Consider the following 20,586-nt stretch of genomic DNA (forward strand, 5'->3'; position numbering starts at 1 on the left):
CCGTCGGGCTCATCTTCTGAATCTTCTCCTAGGTTTAGCTCTGTGTCGTCAGAAACCAACAAAGTAGCTGCAATTTCACCCCCCCCCCCCCCAAGACTTCGAGTCTGGGATGCCATAACTGAAAGCAATACAACATCTCATTACACTGCCTACACTGTCATTACATTCATAACACATTATTAGTCCATGAATGTCTCGTTATTGGGCGCAGGCCCTGCCTATAATCAATGTACTCTAACCATTATCACAAAGTAAAGTGAATCATAAATAATGTGTAAGCTTACCGGAGAGATGTCCAATAATAACTTCAGTAATTCAAGTATAACTGGAAGGAAGAACTAACACTATTCCTACCACGGGGTACTGGGGTACCCCGGAACACCTGTGGACGCGACTGCACTTGCCGGGTGGTCACGGCTTACTGACGTACTTACGCGCCAATTATCGAGAGTAGATTAGCTAGAGCGATTTTTGCAAAAGTGCAATATTGTTAAAATTATTGATATTTTAAACACCAGTGGGGTACTGGAGTAGGGTTTAAGAGTTAAGCATTTTGTATGGAAAAAATTTTAATTCTTCAACAAGGAATTCCAGTAATTTTTTTACCAATGTTAACCGTCTATTAGAATTGATGTTATTAAAAAAAAAAGAAATTGATTAAGATTTCATAGTTAAATTAATATTTTAAGTTAGAATATTTGCTTTTCCCGCCCGGTACGGTACTTGTACGGTATTGCCGTCGCTATTTTGTTGACGTGCTCCGCGCGAATTCAGGACCACCGCGCAGAAAAGTAAATACCAAAAGTAAAATAACGGTTTACAGCCCAGTTCACTGTGAGACTTTTCTGGGCGGCCGGCGGCCTGAAGTGTATCACATGTTATGTGACATGTATAATAATAAAAACTGCTAAGTTATGCAATAAACAACATATTATTATAAAGCACTATACGAATATGTATCTTTAGAAATCCATTTCATATAATAATAACAACAAATACGTACATATATTTGACAAACTCAAATAAACGTTTGGCCTATACACCTCTCTCATCTAAACTGACCATCTCTCATGTAATAGAAAGAGATGCACCATAGGTGATCCGTTGTACGTACAAGTCACGACACATGTGACGTCAGAATTCTTTCGACCAATCGTGGAGCGTATACAGTCTATTGCTATTGAATGCTTTTTCAAGAACGTTTAATTAATTCTAAGAATAATAATATAGAAATATATTTATATATTTAGAATCGATATTTTTTGATCTACATGAACATATTTTTTAAAAGTCAAAATATTTTTCACTCAACTTTCTTATTGCTTCATACGAAATTTTATAGCATAGTAATGATCAGCAGAATCCATTTCTAGCCAAAAAACATACCCTTGAAAATTCAAGTCTCCATGTCTATGAAAGGCGATTTTCATTCCACTGTGCGACGGTGGTTCAAATTAGGCAACCCATTTTTTCAATTTTGTCGTGTAATGAAAGTTCTAAAATTCTGCGACTTATCCTTTTATTATATGAATAAATAGTGGTTTTAATGAATCAATTACTTTTAGTATATGTACCAATGCTAAGGAGCTATACGTCTACAAAGTTAGGTAGTCCAATCATCGCAACCTTCCTCTGTATTACTCACGTAGACTGGTTGTGATGAATCAGCAGTTCAGTCATACCAACCAAATGGTGTGTTTTAATGACGATTCTTAAATTCTATGTAAGTATAAACATATTCAATAAATGTTATATATGTATTCAGAATCAGCGTTTGTCTGTCTATTAGTCCAATAATAACCTTGTCGCATGAAAGAGGGGGTACCTTGCGTCAGATCTTGTAGTAGTGTTGCTGGGTTGTCTATGATGTTGGCCCAATAAATAATCCAAATTTCCGATCTCGAGCACCGAACGCAACATTGCCAAAAATAAAAGCAGTCTAAAATTGCTATAATTTAAGCCCAAAACCGTCTCTACAGATCCAATAGTTTCCAAAATACAGCTTTTCAAAATTTATCTATTTTTTAGAATTCGGAAATCTTTTGCAATATTTGTTGTTTTGCGGGAAACAAACTTGCATCAATCATCAATCAATAAATCAATCTTGCATCTTTATTATTTTAGACAGCTGCAGTTTAAGTGACCGACCACTATCTCTCCCAACCACCCTCTCCCCCATCTCTCCCCATCACTCCCTCCCCCTCAAGTTTAGGCCCTTCGTAGAACATCAGTTCGCGTCTGGCACATAAGTTCTCGTCGCAGCACCCTCCGTTTTCAACAACGAATTTCACTATGTCCATCAGCAGTGGACAGGTTGGAGAAGCTGCTGTCAACAGCTGCATGGCTCTACATATTGGAAGGGAATAAATGCTAACAGAAACTGATAAAAACTTCCAGGAAGTGAAATTCAAACGTAAAAACAGTCATTTTCTTCAGCTGTAAGAACTATTGTTATTGATGATAGAAAGGCCACTGTTAATCCTCTAACACTGTTTCACAGGTTATATTTCCTAAAGCAGTCGGATGGAGAATTGAAAGATTTCTTTACACTAGAGCTGTCATCAATCCCAATGCCACTCTTCACCGAAGAAGGAATGAGAAAGGGCAGGAAATCCTCATTACATTTAGCATTCCAACCTGAGAAGCAAGGAATAATGAAATTTTAAGTGGTGTATCTACTTTACTAGTACTGAATTAATTTTACAAGAAAACATTATTATGCACTGTAAAAGAATAGCAAATCTTTTATAGTTTCTTTTTCGTTAAAACAATATTTGTTTTTTTTGAGGGGTTAATATTTATTTTTATGTGTTTTGTAGTCAAATTGAGATTACAGGATGATTATTCCAACGAAAGTCTGTTTTTTGGATTTAGGATAGATGGAACAAAACAAATTGATTTTTAATAATTGTATTGTTTCTTGGAAATATCAAAAACGTTTTCCACTATCCCTTTACAGACTGAAAAATGTTTCACAAGGTATAATTTTTTATCACGTTTTCAATAACAAGCAAAACAAAAAATCCTGGTCATATAAAAATACCATGGCAACACTACTTCTGTCTCTTGTACTCCTACGAAACCCCTCAGACGAGGAAAAGAGATGTATAAAAAATCCTCACACCGCTTAAATTTTATAAAAAGAATTTGACTTTGTCATTCCGTCAAAGCTCTGTCTCTTTTTTTCCTAGATTTTGTCGAGAGTGAGAAAGGGATAGTGGTATTTGACTTTGTCACAACGGACGAAGTTCCGTCTCGGTCTGGTTTGTGTTATCGTTTGCGTGCGGAGTGAGACGATGTATTTGACTTTGGATGAACTTGCGATGTCTGCGACCGACGTTTATCTGTGTTGGGGAAGGTTATACATTGGCGGTGCACCATGCCCCGGACCAGCGGCCGACAACCGCGGCGGCCCACGCCACGTGTAGCGGGTCAGGTCAACGACCACTCTCTTTTTCATCTTTAGGCAATTTCTGCTAGGCGTAGCGTTGTAGGTGCGTTCGAGTCAGTTGCTTCGTCAGTTACGTGATACTGATGTAATTTCATGTAGGTTAAATTTCGCCACGATAATTCAAGTATTTCATCGATAAAACAGTCAAATCAGAAAAAAACTTTTACATTTCATTTTTTGGAACTAGGGATGATCGAAAAGAGGTACTTTTTTAAATTTAAAAATCAATTTTACCATCTATTACCAAACCACTCGAGCGATTTTCGACATACTGTGCCATGTTTGCAAAAACGTTTTGACAAATTTATAGAACCTAAAAATATGGGATTAACGGTGAAATCTCGTTGGTTTCATTGGCTTTAAATCGCAGTAAGCAGTTTCATGTTTTCGTATTAACATTTTGAGGAATGGTATTAATGAAATAATATAGTAAATGTATATTATACATGACACCATTCGCTCGAGTGGCTACAGTCTTTTTAAATCAGAAGGGCTTGGTATAAAATTTCAAGTTCAATACTTGACTACTTATTTATTTATTTATTATATTATTTGAGAAATTACTTTACAGAATGTTAGAACTTTGGTTGTCCAATTAGGAAAGTAAATAAATATAAATTTTACAGGGGAGAAAATTTAGTTTTTTACAACTTTTATGTTTGTATGTATATTTTTTTATAACTTAAAGTAGCTGAATGATTTTTGTAATCTTTATTATATATAATAATTTAATTACACAAAAAATGGCGTCTTTTTCGGAAATTTCACCGTTGTGCTGGAAACTGGTGAATTAATTTCAGCATTTCATTACTGTTATTTTATCCATTGGACTAGTAATTTGTGTGCATATTAAAAAATTGCCTAACTAACGGCATTATCATGTAATTTTTGACAAATTGCAGACATGTCACTATTGTGCTGAAACACTCGATTCGCGAAATTGCAAGAGTTAAGCAATAATATTATAAGGCAGCAAAAATTGCATATACAAATAGCTTCATGAATTTATATTGCATTGATTATAAAATAATATGAATATGAATATATATAATAGCATAGGGTGTACTTGAAAAAAATTCGTAGATGGCGCTAATTCAATTATTGTAGGAAAAAAACACTTGTCATGCTATTTTATCAGCTACGCTTTAAAATATTAAGTTGAATTATTTTTTTTGCGCCTGTACATATGAATATGAATATATAGTTTTATCCGTGTCCAAACATAAATCTTTCAAGAACAGCATACAAATACAATTGTGTCCTTGAGGTGATTTTGCACAAAAACGGCGCTGTACAAATCATTTAAATATTATTATTATTTGATCGCAACTAACAGTTATTAGAACAGTAAATTAGAAAAGCAAGCGGAAATAATATTTTTATTTATTTATTCATTTAAATTTACACACAGTACAATATGATACAAGATATAATTAAAATATTTTGTGATTATCGATTATTGTACGTTATCAAGTCGAAATTATTGGTTCCTAACTAGGCAAATTGCCCGTTCCAAGAAACCAAAAAATATGTGAAAGTAAGTGTATGATTTGTCTATGTCTATAATATATCTCATTAATGTTTTAATTTGTGATGTTTAATCGTTAAAATCTTATGATAGAGTCGAACTTGAGCTGTTGTGTATGTTTCAATTATGTATGAGCAATAATTAGAATAATGGAAGATATATATAGTGTGTGATTAGTCTATGTCTATTTATTACGTTACGTTTTTTAACTTTTTTTCAGATTCTCCTCTGCCCAGACCAATCAACCATTTAGTTATTATTGGGCCTATGTATGAAATATTACAAGTTTTTATGTTTAATTCAGGGGGGATTTTGTTGTACAATTTAGGTCCCAAGTATGTGTGTGTCTTTTGGTACTTTGCCGTATTGCTCGTTGGGATCATAAGGTCATTTCTGGTGTGGCTTCTTGTGATGTGTTTATGGTCAATTTTATTAATATTGTCTAGATTTTTATGTACATGGATAATAACCTTTTTATATAGTTTTGACGAACATCAAGTACATTAAATTGTTTAAAGAGCTCATCGCTAGAGAACCTATATGGTTTGCGCATTATGACTTTAATTATTGATTTCTGGGCCTTCATAAGCGGATCTAGAATTGATCTTCCTGATGCTCCCCAGCCAATGCAACCATACATTAAGAGGGGGTTGCACAGTCCGAAATATATTTTTCTTAGATCTACTTGTCTAATTATGTTTCGCACTGCAAAGAAAATATGAGTAAGTTTTCTTACCCTAGTTGTAAGATTGTCAATATGACAATTCCACTTAAGATGATTGTCTATTATAACAACTAGGTACTTGCTGTTTTTCACACATTCAAGATCTTCACAATTGCAGTTAGGTTCAGTATTATAGGAGTTACAGTCATGATTATGTATTTTTATTGTGTGTGTTGTACTAGGTTGTCCCTTTATGGTTGATCTGAATCTCATGTATTTGGTTTTAGAAGTGTTCAGTGTTAGTAGATTTTTGTTGAGCCATTGTTTTATCACATTAATTCCACTTTCAGCAAGTTTGTGTGTGTCATCAATAACTCACTCCGTTACTAGAAATGTGATGGAAGCGCTAGATGAGAAGATAGAAACAATTATTGAGGAAAACAATATCCTTAAAAATAAAGTTTCAGAACTAGAACAAAAACTTAAAGCAGTAGATAGAGAAAAACGTAAAAATAACCTGGTGTTCTTCGGAATGGAAGAGAAGGGAAAATCAGAAGGAGACCTAGTAGACTACATTAAAGAACTCATAGTAAACACGGGAGTACATTTGGACAGCCAAGAAATTAGCAACGTGTACAGAATAGGGAAACAAAGCGAAAACACGAATCGTCCGGTCATAGCCTCTATCACGACCCAATGGAAAAAACACCTTATACTCAAGAACAAGACAAACCTTCCGCCAGGTATAAATGTGAAAGAAGACTACTCGAAGGAAATCCTGGAAAAACGAAAACACCTTCAACCTCAACTAGAAGAAGAGAAAAAGAAAGGAAAAATTGCTTACATAATATATAATAAACTGATAGTGTTAAAACCGAAGGACAACATTAGCGAAAAGCGAAAAAGAGGAACTTCGGATTCTCCTAAGTCATCAGCACAGAAGAAAGTAAATACAAAAAAATATCAAGCAATCCTTCACAACCTCTACCCAAAACTAGCATGAAAGAGACCAACAGACCTAACATACTGAACTATGTCAACCGGGCAAGTTCTGACCCACAACTAAATGCTCCAAAAAACTAATTACTGTCTCGGAAGATCGGAAACAAGGAATATTAACACCAACCAAAATTGACAACCAAAACCAACCAACAAAAAGTCTCCCGATTCGGCTGGTCCCCGCGGAAGTTATAGACCACAACCCTCTAACAACAAAAAGAAACAAAATACTCAATATAGCAATTTTAAATACGAGAACCCTTAGAACTGAAGAAAGCCTACATGAGCTAAAAATAGCTCTCGAAGAAATAAAATGGGATAACCTGGGCATTAGTGAGATGCGAAGAAAAAAATTAGAGGAGGCCTATTCCAAAAGGCTGAGCTTCGGGATATATTATAACAAACAAAACATTTCTAGTATTAATATACCTAACAGAAGTTCAGAATAAAAGGCTTATTATTATTATTATAACAGTTATTTTAAAAAAGCTAGCAGAGCTCTTGGAGCCCTCAAATGGATAAGGGTTTCCCAAATTCAACAAGACTCTGAAGTCCCCTCCATAAAAACACATATCTAAGTCAACAACAAAAGAAACATTGTATGAATTCCCATCCATGAAAACTCGTCTATAAATTGCCTAACCAGGTAAGATGAAAACGTACATAACAAACATTAAAAACCCTTCGTAAATATTAATCTCCTTATATTGCAGCCATGTGCCCTTGCAAATAGTTATTAAAACAAACCTTAAATAGATATTTTTCACAACAAACATTTCTAATATTATTATACCTAACAGAAGTTCAGAATAAAAGGCTTATTATTATTATTATAACAGTTATTTTAAAAAAGCTAGCAGAGCTCTTGGAGCCCTCAAATGGATAAGGGTTTCCCAAATTCACCAAGACTCTGAAGTCCCCTCCATAAAAACACATATCTAAGTCAACAACAAAAGAAACATTGTATGAATTCCCATCCATGAAAACTCGTCTATAAATTGCCTAACCAGGTAAGATGAAAACGTACGTAACAAACATTAAAAACCCTTCGTAAATATTAATCTCCTTATATCGCAGCCATGTGCCCTTGCAAATAGTTATTAAAACAAACCTAAAATAAATATTTTTCACAACAACCATTGATATAATTTCAGTATGAAAGAAACGAGGCCTTTTTTGGCCCGGAGCTCTGTGTGCCAATATATCAAAAGTAAAAAAATATTTGATTGAATCGCCGATGTTATATTACCAATAGTACGTATTAAAATATTAGTTAAAACAAAGTTTATTATTTTCATTTAATTATATACTTTGGGATGTTTTCATTCTTAGACTTATTTTATTACATAAACTATAGATTACGTGCAATAATTTCAGCGTATGAAAATCATCTATGGCAGATCCAGTCTACTTTGATTTGTTTTAGACGAAGTTCCCTTCGAAAACAAGCTCGCATGAAATCTATTTTTCCTTGCGAACTGTTCAATTCACAAAACATTTATTATTTCAGTTTGTTGTTTATTTAATATTTCTATTTTTGAGACCGATAATTCGTGGTGGAATTCCATTATAATATATTATAATAAAACAAATAAAAAAACTTTATTCGGTCAAAATAAAATTAAGTGGAATAAAGTTTTTTATTTGTTTTATTATAATATATATTGTTTATTTGCTTCTGGATATATTTCCTCGCATTTAATCACGACACTATTATCATGGCCCTTGTTTCTCTCAAGTTTACTGACTCGTTGCACTTCAAATTGCAGAGACATTTAAACGATTTAAAAATTTCGTGAAATGTTCTCAAAATTGGCAGTTCTCGTTTAAAGTCATGTTGCCCGGGTGGTAGAGCAGGACCAACAGAATGACTGATGGACTTTCAACGTAGCCTGTACTGACGAGCGAGTACGTTCGGGTAATGCCCCTGCTCGGTCTTCTAGTCCTCGGTGACAGACGGGTGAGCCGAGCATGTCCACCAGATGCAGATTTGTGTGTTGGTAGTTTAATATCTACTTACTTTATTAATAAACTCGGCATTGTATGCGTGCGACTGAAATGAACCCCAATATTATCAATCCGGATCAGTAGAGACCCGCAAGCCGTGAGAACCGTTGAACAGTCTCACTGGGCCGCCGCACAGTGGGCTGAAAATCGCCTTTCATAGACATAGAGACTTGAATTTTCAAGGGTATTTTTTTGGCTAGAAATGGATTCTGCTGATCATTACTATGCTATAAAATGTCGTACGAAGCAATTGCGTGTACAAATGAAGGAGTTATAATTTTTTTAAGAAAAATTTGTATGGCGCTGACATTAAAAATGAGGCTATCTCTGGAATCATAAGGTTGGCCGTTCTATCTTTACACACAGATAATACTACTATTTATTTGTATTTTTTTGACATACTTCATATTGTGGCGCAAGGTGCGATTATTTTTTTAAAAATCCTAAAGTTGAAAAAAAAATCTTTTTTTTGTTGAATAATCATTTTAATGCTTAAATGCTTTACATATGAGTATGCTTTGTCTAGTTTACAATATTTTATTTACACTGCAAGCCAAAACACTGTGCACAGTGGGCTGAAAATCGCCTTTCATAGACATAGAGACTTGAATTTTCAAGTGTATTTTTTTTGGCTAGAAATGGATTCTGCTGATCATTAATATGCTATAAAATTTTGTATGAAGGAATTGCGTGTACAAATGAAGGAGTCATCATTTTTTTAAGAAAAATTTGTATGGAACTGACATTAAAAATGAGGCTATCTCTGGAATCATAAGGTTGACCATTATATCCTTACACACAAATATACTACTATTTATTTGTATTTTTTTGACATACTTTGTATTGTGGCGAAACTTGTGATTTTTTTTTTTAAAATCCTCAAAGTTGAAAAAAAAACTTTTTTATGTTGAAGATTCATTTTAATGCTTAAATGCTTTACATATGAGTATGCTTTGTCTAGTTTACAATATTTTATTTACACTGCAAGCCTAAAAGCATTTAAGCATTAAAACGAATCATCAACATTAAAAAGGGTTTTTTTCAACTTTGAGGATTTTTAAAAAAATAATCGCACCTTGCGTCACAATATGAAGTGTGTCAAAAAATACAAATAAATAGTAGTATTATCTGTGTGTAAAGATAGAACGGCCAACCTTATGATTCAAGAGATAGCCTCATTTTTAATGTCAGCGCCATACATTTTTTTCTTAAAAAAATTATAACTCCTTCATTTGTACACGCAATTGTTTCGTATGACATTTTATAGCATAGTAATGATCAGCAGAATCCATTTCTAGCCAAAAAAAATACCGTTGAAAATTCAAGTGTCTATGTCTATGAAAGGCGATTTTCAGCCCACTGTGCGCCGTGGGTCATTCATTCACTCGTTCGCGAAAGATTCGGCTCACCAGCTTACTTGTTAACTCGTTCGCAATGATCCGCGAACCACGAAGATCGGTCTTTGCGATTTGGTTCTTGCGTATCCGAGTGGAGAGCCGGTTCATTGAGTCAAGTCATACGCGAACGACGCACTTCTATTCTGAACACACCTTACCCGATGAACCCGCACATCCCTACTAAATCACCAAACGCAGCGAACCACTCAGGATGACCTACGGCAGAGGTGTTAGTTATCCGATAAATGGTTCCCGGGGAGGTAATACCCAAAAATGTATACCTACCGAAATGTAAAAAATATATAAGTACATAATACATTAAAAATAATTTCATGAAAGATTTGACAAAATAAAACATGTGCAATTCGAATTTTCCTTCCGCCAGACTGTCAAAATATAAAAAAAACTTAAATTAACTTGTATTTTACAGCACTGAAAAATAGTGTATTTCAACATTATTGTGAAACAGAATCCCCAAAACGCAACTTCGATGGCGGTATAATGTTGGTCCGGATTTATCGATTCGGGCACAACTACGTAGCTTCTCCGTGCCGTACGCCGTACAAGTTTAAGTGGGCCGGCGCGGTGCTCCGCCTCCACGAGCCGGTCCAGTATCAGCCCCGTGCTATCGAGACACATAGGACACACGGTCGGCTATATCCGCCGAGCAGCCGACGGCAGCCGAACACCATGGAGGTGTAAACATTACCGAGTGTTGCGGTATCCGAGTCGGGTTGTTAAACATGTTTCTGTTAAGTTTTATATGAAAACTCAGTAAAAAAGTCATTTTCTTGCAATTATCCTGTCGAAAGTGCTAAATAGTGACGGAAATTATTATATTTCGTCGAAAAATCGAACTGCCAGTGTAGAATTTACCACGCCAAATATTGTTCAACCTATGCCAACAAGCATTCAGTTGAACGTTTTATTTTCGAGGGAGATCATTCTGGTAAATATTAGTTATCTTTCCTACTTTCAAATATCATCTTTATATGTCATAATAAATTATTTGTTATTAGTAAAACTGTTTAAACTTAGGATAGTGAAAAAAATCGATTATTCTACTAAACCATTTCATATGCCATTTGTGACGCACATGAATATGAATATGCGTATGATTATGAATAATCATTAATCTAAATCACTATGAATCCTAAATCACTAATCATAAGTAGGTTAATCAATTTTGTAATATTTTGCCAACTATTAGGCAGGCACATCGGTTCTCCTTTTTATTGCAAAGGTACAGTTCTGAATGGAAAAGTATTATAGTATCTTTGCACATGTAGCTCGATTGAAGTAATTAAAATTACCTATTCATCAAAGTGATTTATACCTACATATAAATAATGATTTATTACTTTAAGCCTTGTGTTATATGTATAGTGTAAGAACCTATTTACACGTTTTTTTAAATATAGGAATAATTTACTAATTCAAAAACCCTATGAAATCCAATAGAATGCCTATTTTTGGGAGATTGTCACTACACCTCAAATCAGAAACCTGAAATATTTGGACGGACAAAAATGTACTTAAATGCTTGCTGCGTAATTGCTAAAAATCAACGTATATTACTATACAAATAGTTATGTGTAGCATTAAAAATAAAATTATCTTCGAGAAATAACGACTCGGTCCTGTCGCAAAGTAGTTATTATTGAGTATGTTATGCACAATATGTGATATTTTTTACTACTTACATTATTGTTATGGAATAAAGGAAAATGATGATTATATTTTAAATTATTGTATGACCATCCCTAATCAAGAGGTTATCGTCCGTTTTCGCGGATCCAATAATAAGAATTGACATTATTTCCTTCGTATAGTGAGAAAAAACGTTTTTAAAAATTAAATTAATTGTCAAACGTTCGAGTTTTGTCGATAAAGCTCAAATAAGGGCACAATTTTTAAACGCCACATCCCACATCACATTGGAGGTCATTCCCATTTCTTCAAAATTCTGCTTCCCCAAATAATAATGTAAGTAGGTACGTATGCAAGTTCAACACACCTCTCCAAAATTCAACGGGCTATCTTCACCATGTTTCAGTATCTTTTAAAATAGATACCTATAATTTAAATTTACTATATATATCGTACCTTTGATTTTTAAATTATTTATATCACCATAGACAATGTTTTTGGATTGTTATGGTTTTCTTGAATGCATGATTTTCGAAATTTGAATAAGTTCTGTAGCTATATATCCATATCCAATTTCCAACAGGGTAGGTACGTACCAGTTTCGGTATATTGGCGGTCATGTTTTGGGGAATGCACGGTCTGTGTGTGTGCGTTGCGTGAGCGTAAGGTTCACGAGTGTATGTGTGTACACGAGGCTCACCGCGGCGCGAGTTGGGCAGGTCGGTGCTCGCTGGCAGAGGAGCACGTGTCGGCCGAACACCGCGGCGGCCCCGCTGCGTTACGGCGGCCGCCGCGGTGGTCGGCCTCTACTCGTTTCAGCGGTCCCTATACTTTCGATAATTTCAAGTTCCCAAGTGCACGGGCGGTAAATAATATTATGTTTACGCGCGCCATAACTTGTTGTCGATAAACAAAAATGATTGTTGTTCTCTTCAATAGTTGATATTTTTTAAGTTACTTGTTATATTGTTTCATCAATTTTGGATTGATTTTCACCACATTTTTTTTTATCAATTTTCATTTATTTTTATTTAATTTTGTTTTATTTATATTATGCTACCTAAGTGTACAAGTAAAAGTCGTTGTTTCAATCTCTAGAACAAAATATGCGTTTGTTATCAAGATTGTAATTTGGAAAAAAAAACATTTTATTTAACTTTCCATTCCAAACCGCTATAACTTGAATGCCCTTTAAAAAAAAGAATTAGTTGTTTTTGACTCGATGTCATTTTAGTTAAGAATTATTGATTATATGGTGGTTTTTCGTTTTATTTTATGAGCAACTTAGCAACTGATTTAAAATAAAACAAAAATATTTTTTTAATTTCAAAAAATTATAATTGTTTTGTTGACGATAATAACTTTGTTGACTTTATTTTCTAAATACTAAAAATAGACGTTTTGTGAACCGCGTAATGCGAATGGTAGGCGGTCGGATGTACGAAAATAATTTGTAATTTGACGTCAATTTGAATATAAAGAGTGTGGCCTCCTAGGGGTTAATGGTTTATTGGAGTAGGAGGGAAGGAATGCGGATTAGTTTGAGGGTCGCAGGGCCATCACTTTCACTTCTCCCTCATCTGAGCTACGGGGGCGGCGCGGGTGCGAGCGAGAGGGGGAGGATCGATACTCCGCTAGTACGATAGGAACGCTCGCTTTCATTGAAAGTAAAATTTCCTTCGAGTTCCACAACTATACGGTCACGCCATGTTTACCTTTCATCCCGTCTATTTTGTACTCGGATGTCAAGCATCTTACTAAATCTATATTACTCATTTCTCGTGAGGCCATTATACTCACTTTACGCTACCAAATCGTCACGGGCCATTTGATCTGATGAATGCTTTCCTCGGAATCTAGTAGCTCGCTTATCGGACAACGTTCCTCGGAGTATGTTAGGTGGGAGGGCTCACTGGGAGGGACGGTACTGACCCGCTCGTGGCACGTGTCCCTGCAACTCCCCACGTGTAGTAGGGCCATCGGCCCTGCACCCCCCTCCTCCGCCCCCTCCAGCCCGCAAAGGGCTCGGGGCGAGGGCCCGGCCCGCCGCCCGCACTCACACGCTGCACAGATCTCGGCCGGAGCGGATGCCTGCACCCGCCCTGCTCCCGCCCTTCTTCCTGCTCATATAACACCATGGCCGAAGAGCTGTGGGAAAAGAGGCACAAAGAATGGATCAAAAATATGTTTATGCAACCCCAAGAAGACGGTGCACCTCCTACGGGTCAGTTTCCCCTCGCAAAGCTCCTCCGTTATAACAACCTCTGCATTGTTTACGCCAGTTGGCTAATGTTTTTTTTTAATTACAGATAAAGTTTGGAATCGCATGAACGAGATGGTGGGATCATACTACACCGGTCTGCCCCCACTGGAAAACGCGGAGACGGCTGCGGAGGGCGGAAAGCCCGCGGCGTCCCCCCAGCCTGAGCTTCCGCCACCCCCGGCGCGCTTCCAGTGCCAACAGTGCGGGATGAGCTTCGCCACCAAGAGCGCCCATACCAGTCACGCGCGCTCCCACGGCCGAGCTGGCCAGACAGGCAGTCCACCGGCCCCCGGAACGCCCGGTGCGGCCCCGGCAGACCCGTACCGCTGCGACGTGTGCCGCAAGACCTTCGCAGTGCCCGCGCGCCTGGTACGCCACTACCGCACGCACACCGGGGAGCGACCCTTCGAGTGCGAGTTCTGCCACAAGATGTTCAGCGTGAAGGAGAACCTGCAGGTGCACCGCCGCATCCATACCAAAGAGCGGCCCTACCGCTGCGAACGCTGCGGGCGAGCTTTCGAGCACAGCGGCAAGCTTCACCGGCACATGCGCATCCACACGGGGGAGCGGCCACACTGCTGCAAGATCTGCAACAAAACCTTCATCCAGTCCGGCCAGCTCGTCATCCACCTGCGCACCCACACGGGAGAGAAGCCCTACCGCTGCTCGGCCGCGGGATGCGGGAAGGGCTTCACCTGCTCCAAGCAGCTCAAGGTGCACTCCAGGACTCACACCGGGGAGAAACCCTACCACTGCGACATCTGCTTCAGAGACTTCGGATACAACCATGTCCTCAAGCTGCACCGGGTCCAGCACTACGGCGCCAAGTGCTACAAGTGTACCATTTGCGAAGATACATTCAAGAGTAAAAAGGAGATGGAGGCGCATATTAAGGGACACGCTGAAGACATGAACCGCGAAGAGACCCCTCCTTGGAGAGGGGACAGCGGACACCAGTCGCCCGTGGGGCTGGCACCGGCCCTGCTGGCGGCCGCCGCGGCCGCGGCAGCCTCCGAGGTCCCCCCGCCCCCGGAGCGAGCCCCTTACGCCTCGAGCTACGAGCAACTGACGGTGATGCGCCACCACGGCTACTTCGTGCAGCAGCCCGTGGCGCAATTCCAGCCCGCGCTCGAGAGCGACAGTAATATCGTCAAGTGCGTGGAGGCGGCTCTGGCGGCGGCCGAGGGGACGGAGGGAACTGCGCCGCCGCTCACCCCGCCCGCCTCCACCCCCGAGCGCTCCCCGTCTCCGGAAGAGGCCCCACGAGACATGCTGTCTCTCCCTCTGAGGAAACGGAAGATGTACATGAAACCCATAGAGACTGCCCCCATCAGAATGAACTCCGTAATTCAGTTCGCCAAAGCTTCATGAACATTCATTGTTTAAGACTGAAAAGTGCTATTTTATCTTTTTGTGAGATAAAGTCGTCGAAGTTCTCGTAGTCCGAACACTCGACGTAGTTCGTTAGTGTAGCGAGTGTTCGCGACATGCGATGTTTGATCTGTTTTGTGTTGGTGTTTGTTGCACAGACTGTACTGTATAGTGTAGTAGTGAAGGTCGGTGGCTAGTGGCTAGTGGCTAGTGGCTAGTGGCTAGTGGCTAGTGGCTAGATCAGTAGCCAGTTCAGCCAGTTGTCGCCAGTTACCCGTTGCCAGACATGAAGACAGGTGTAGGCTAAGTGTCCGAAGAAGCGACTGAAGATAGTCACAGCGCGTGTAAAGCTGCCCATAAGACTGTATAGTTCCAGTTCGCTGGATGATTTCTTAGCGTTTAAGATTTGATACGGTTTTATATAAACCACTTTATACTAAATATTATAAGTCAACGTAAGACTACATATTAAACTAAAACCCAATAACACGAAACATTGAGTTGTGTAATAATAATAATAATAGTAATGTAAACAATGCTGTGTTATTTCTCGTTAACTGTTATTCCGATAGTATTCCTTTGAAAACATTGCTACCTCTAGCCTGGGTAAAGTACCTAAGGCATATGAAAACAATTATTATTATTGTAATGGACTCAGCTAATTTATAGTGATGCATTTATTAAAGCTTCAATAGTTTCCTTGAATATAGTGTAAATATTGTTTTCTAAAGTTGTTTTATTATTATTGCTATTATGTAAATCCTAATTTATGAAGTCATTATTTTACAATAAAGATTATAATATTTAAATAAAACTTGTGTCTTTTTAACAGCCCTAAAAAACCAACTTCCTATTTCAGCAAGTGCAAAAAAGAAAGTTTTTCTCCATTGTATAGGAAAATCATCACCAATTTTATTGCGTATATTTATTTATTAATATTTATTTTGTTCCATTGCAAAGAAAAAAATCAACCTGTTAAAAAATAAAGTTTTTTTAGTATAATACATCTGTATTTATTAATTTGATGGGTAGGTATATATGTTCGCGTTTGTGTACGTGATTGCCACCACGTGCATTTTCATCGCCGACCAGTCTATTTGCTTAGTTTCAGCTCGATCGAATGTCGGGAAGTGGATTAATTTCCGCTTTCAAGGTTTACATTCATTCATTAACGAAAACAAAAGTAAAATTCAAATATATTTATAAAAAAATACGTTAAAATTGTCCATACATTTTTTTTTGTTGAAAACACTAATTCATCCATATAACTACTCGTTAATGTCCAATATAATATCATCAAAAACTTGTGGTTGCTTTGTTTCCTTTCCGTAATTCGTGGCTCGGCTCGAGGAAATTGTATCCTGTTTATACGCACCCTAAGTCGGCTTGGGCTGGCGTGACGTCAACAACGCCATATTCACGATCATGTCGTTTTGGCGGCCTATCAAAATTTGCAGATATTGCCGAAAATTTATTTGTCAACATAAAAATAAAATCGTAACCATAAATTTAAAAAAATATATATTCAGCAGTTAAAAAAACTTGTAAAATACCCAGTCGGGGTATATAGTCAGACTGAAGGGTACGGGAGAAGAAGAGAGATGGGAAGAGGAAGGTGGGTAAGTACCTGGCTATTCGGATTTAATAAAGCCATTTCTTCCGGTAAAACTATCAAATTCGGAAGTCAGGTCTCAGCCTCACTTTTTTTTTTACAATACATTCTCATTTTTATATTTTTTCCTTGCATTTACTTTTCATTCTGGCAACTTTGAACTAGTATAAATTTGAAATGGATAATGTACGCTCTGGATCTATTTTGTATAGGTACATAATAAAATAATGTCATAAATAAAATTTTGGTTTTTTATTAACCCATTTACGCCCAAGACTAAAATAATCGTAGAAAAAAGAATAAATGCATTTTATGTAGTAGGAAATAGAGTTTTTTAACAAAAATAAAAAAAAAATATTTAATTTTTTTTTATTTACTAGATAAAAAAGTGCCGTCCTCAAATGGGGACACTGGGCACATTCAGTATGGTATTTCTCGAAGCATGGTTTTTCAATACACAAAGTTTTTTTGCATTTTTTGCACTCCCAACGTGCCTTACTATGGCAAATAGTGCATCGCAACTGTTTTGTCAACTTCTCCGGAAAGTGGCCAAAACCATCAAACTGTAAATTGAGCACTACAAAGGCTGATGGGTGAAATTGTAGCTGGTCCATCTTCACGTCGTTACTAATTATGTGTAGACGCCAGGCATTGCTAATGCATAGATCGAACATGTATGTAAATAACACCTACCACTACTTCTTGCCTCGTATTGAAGTTCGATACGTTGAAATCGACTGATCGGCTTGATCGACACCGTCCATGCCTCTGTTGTAATTCATAAATACTTGAGGAATATTTTCATCGGTTTTCTTCTTTTCGATTGAGCTCAGAAGAAAATTATCGTAGTTTGTTCCCATTGTACAAACGCTGTTATCCAGCCAGCGAACAAACAATATTTTATTGACCGTGTCAAACCGGTAGTCAAAGTCAGCACGACTTTTCTTTTTCATCTCCTTGACGGGTGTGAGAGGACATTTGCTGGTCCTACCCTCACGTACAGTTCCTGTAGCCAGATTCCCATAAATCCCGCAGCAATGCATAGCTAGTGAAAAAATTATCGAAGAACACAACATAGTCTCTAGGATCTGTGTTTAGCTTGTTCAACAGGTTTTCACAACCCGTGTACTCAACGACTCATTGGTGGGTATTTGCGACTTGCCGCAATAAATATCAAAATTGTAGCAGTAGCCATCAGCACTAGCGAGCATTCAATTTTTATAACCGAAGCGTACAGGCTTACCTCGAATAAATTGTTTCGATGGATGACGTCCAAAATATTTCACCATGGATTCATCTATTGACAGATTTGTGTGAAACACTCTCCATTGCATAAATTTCTTCATGAGAACCTCAGCAAGGGTTCGCATCATGAGCATTTTATCTGATGTTTCAGCAGCTACAGTATTATCACAAAAATGTAGGTACTTTTTGATATCTAAAAATCTGTTTCTCGTCATTGCCTTAGAAACAACAGGTACATTACTGTCCTCGTCTAAAGACCAAAATAGACGTTCTCGAGGCAAAGTGTGATAACCAGATAGAGATAGAATGACCAAAAATGTTTTCAACTCACCAACGGTAATATTGATATCATGTTTATTGTTTTGTGATGCATACAAATCAGAATATTGAAGAATCATATCGATTACTTCCTGATCAAAAATCTTCTCAAAAATTGAAACAGGATTTTTACCTTTGAGATCAGTAATTAGGTTTTTGCATCGTTGTTGTACATTATTCTCATCAAAAGGCATGTGATCGTAGCTAAGCTCGCATTTACGCCAACGGGGCCCAACATTGCATCGTTGCCTTCTAGCGGAATTTGACAAAGGCTCTTCATCAGAACTGTCCCAATATTCTTCGTTTCTGTTTACAAAAACTTCGATATTTCCAGGAATATCTCTTGGCATGTCATTGGTAACAATATCGTCTTCATCGCCTTTTTCTTCATCAGTGAGGATACTTGTTTCTGGGGGAAGAGCAACGATATCAAATTCAACATCTGAGTCTTCTTCCGCCATAATAGCATCAAGGGCCTCCTGGAGTCCATGATAGTTATCGCTTACTTCAAATTGCCGTTTTGACATATTTATGTGCAGTCAAAACTCTGTAAAAAAAAAGAATATTTTACTCTTTATGTGCCCACTGTCCCTATTTGGGGACATCAACAAAAAAAAGTAGTTCACAGTTTAGTAAATTATATATTTTACCTTATCAAATTTTTATTCCAAAGTAAACAAAGTGTTCAATAAGATTATGTAGAAAAATTAAAAATTTACGAACGTAAACATATAAAAAAAAATACTTACATTTGGTAATCACCGCGACTCTGAGATTCACTTTATTTATGACACTAAAATACTTTTTATAAATGGTGTTATCCAAAATGTTTGATATAAAATGTAAGACACATCAATCAACTCGACAATAATGCACTGTTAGCAAAACTTACCACATTAATAACAAAATGGTGGGTAGATTTGAAGGCGTCCTCGTTTGGGCACGGCAGGCGTAAATGGGTTAAATTAAATAAAGTTATTTTAATTCGAAAAAGAGAGTAAAATAAAGCAGGTATCAGACGGTTCACTCGGGTGAATGTTGATGAAATGAACGTTCATTTTTATTTCATTCCTCGTTCACACGGCACATATAGGTGATAGAGAAATGAACATTCATCCGTCCTTTCCTACTACGATGCCGTCGAACGAAGTCGTGCCCCTTGGAATTCGTTATTTGTGACCATTTGATGAAAGAATTTTACTAAAAAGAAGCAAATAAAATGTCGACGGTGTTGGGTGCGACCATTAATTTTATGAGGAAGCTATAAGCCAAAAATCTGTACATTTATATTGTTTGTAGGTAATAGACTTTAAAATCGCTTGACAAATGGAGTCTAGAAACGTTCGATTTCAAACACAAAATTGGTTTTTATTTATTTTGTAAATAATTTTATAAGAAAGCAAAAAAGTTAATCAAGTGAAACTGTCACAGATAATATTAGCTATAATACTGTATTTTTAAAAGTTGTTTCCTTTACGCGTTCATACATTTCTATTGAAAAAATATTTTTTTAGTAGTTTAAATTTATATTTTTTATTGAGTAATTTATTTTCTTATTTGTATTCTACTTAAGCCAAGCGATAGGAAAACCTTCAATTTATCTAAAGCATATTTTTTGGTATTCATAATGTACACCAAATCGTTATAAAGATTAATCAAAATAGTGATTTAGTATTAAGCTTCGCATTAAGGAGAACTGTGTTAAGATCTTCAAATGCATTATTAAGAGAATTAGCGGAAAAAGATCCTGAATCCATTCGATCCATTCGAAGATGATTAAAGTATGTTTAATCATCTTCGAATGGATAAAAGTAAATTTGAAGAACTGCTACTACTTGTTGATCCATCAATAAAGAATAAAGATACGGTAAAGTTGTCGAATTCCACCTCTTTAAAAAAAACAACACTTGATTACAACATTAATATGTAATGGAGACAACTATTTAAGTTGTGGTTTTAAGTAAATATGCAAAAAAATAGGTTTTTGTTATTTCCTAACCTTCAAATTTGAATTTGATTGGAAAAAATTAAACTTTTGCATCTTTTACAATCTCTCCCAACACAAATAGTTGTTTATTGTA

The 20,586-nt window shown here is 36.9% G+C and overlaps 1 protein-coding gene across 1 annotated transcript; it reads left to right on the plus strand.

The window, feature by feature from the left end:
- Positions 1 to 10,729: 10,729 nt before the first annotated feature.
- On the plus strand, positions 10,730 to 16,118 carry LOC149424451 (Krueppel homolog 1-like). The gene is made up of 2 exons (XM_089631367.1): positions 10,730 to 10,995; positions 14,006 to 16,118. The coding sequence occupies exon 2, from the start codon at positions 14,023 to 14,025 to the stop codon at positions 15,328 to 15,330; it is 1,308 nt and encodes a 435-aa protein (XP_089487493.1). The 5' UTR covers positions 10,730 to 10,995; positions 14,006 to 14,022; the 3' UTR covers positions 15,331 to 16,118.
- Positions 16,119 to 20,586: the final 4,468 nt, after the last annotated feature.

Source organism: Hesperophylax consimilis, chromosome 4 (assembly GCF_061612785.1).
Source record: "Hesperophylax consimilis isolate HC1 chromosome 4, BYU_Hcon_1.0, whole genome shotgun sequence".
NCBI classification, from domain to species: Eukaryota; Metazoa; Arthropoda; class Insecta; order Trichoptera; family Limnephilidae; genus Hesperophylax; species Hesperophylax consimilis.

Bases quoted from the DNA above. Each gene is read 5' to 3' on its own strand.
- LOC149424451 (XM_089631367.1), top strand. From the start codon at position 14,023: ATGAACGAGATGGTGGGATCATACTACACCGGTCTGCCCCCACTGGAA.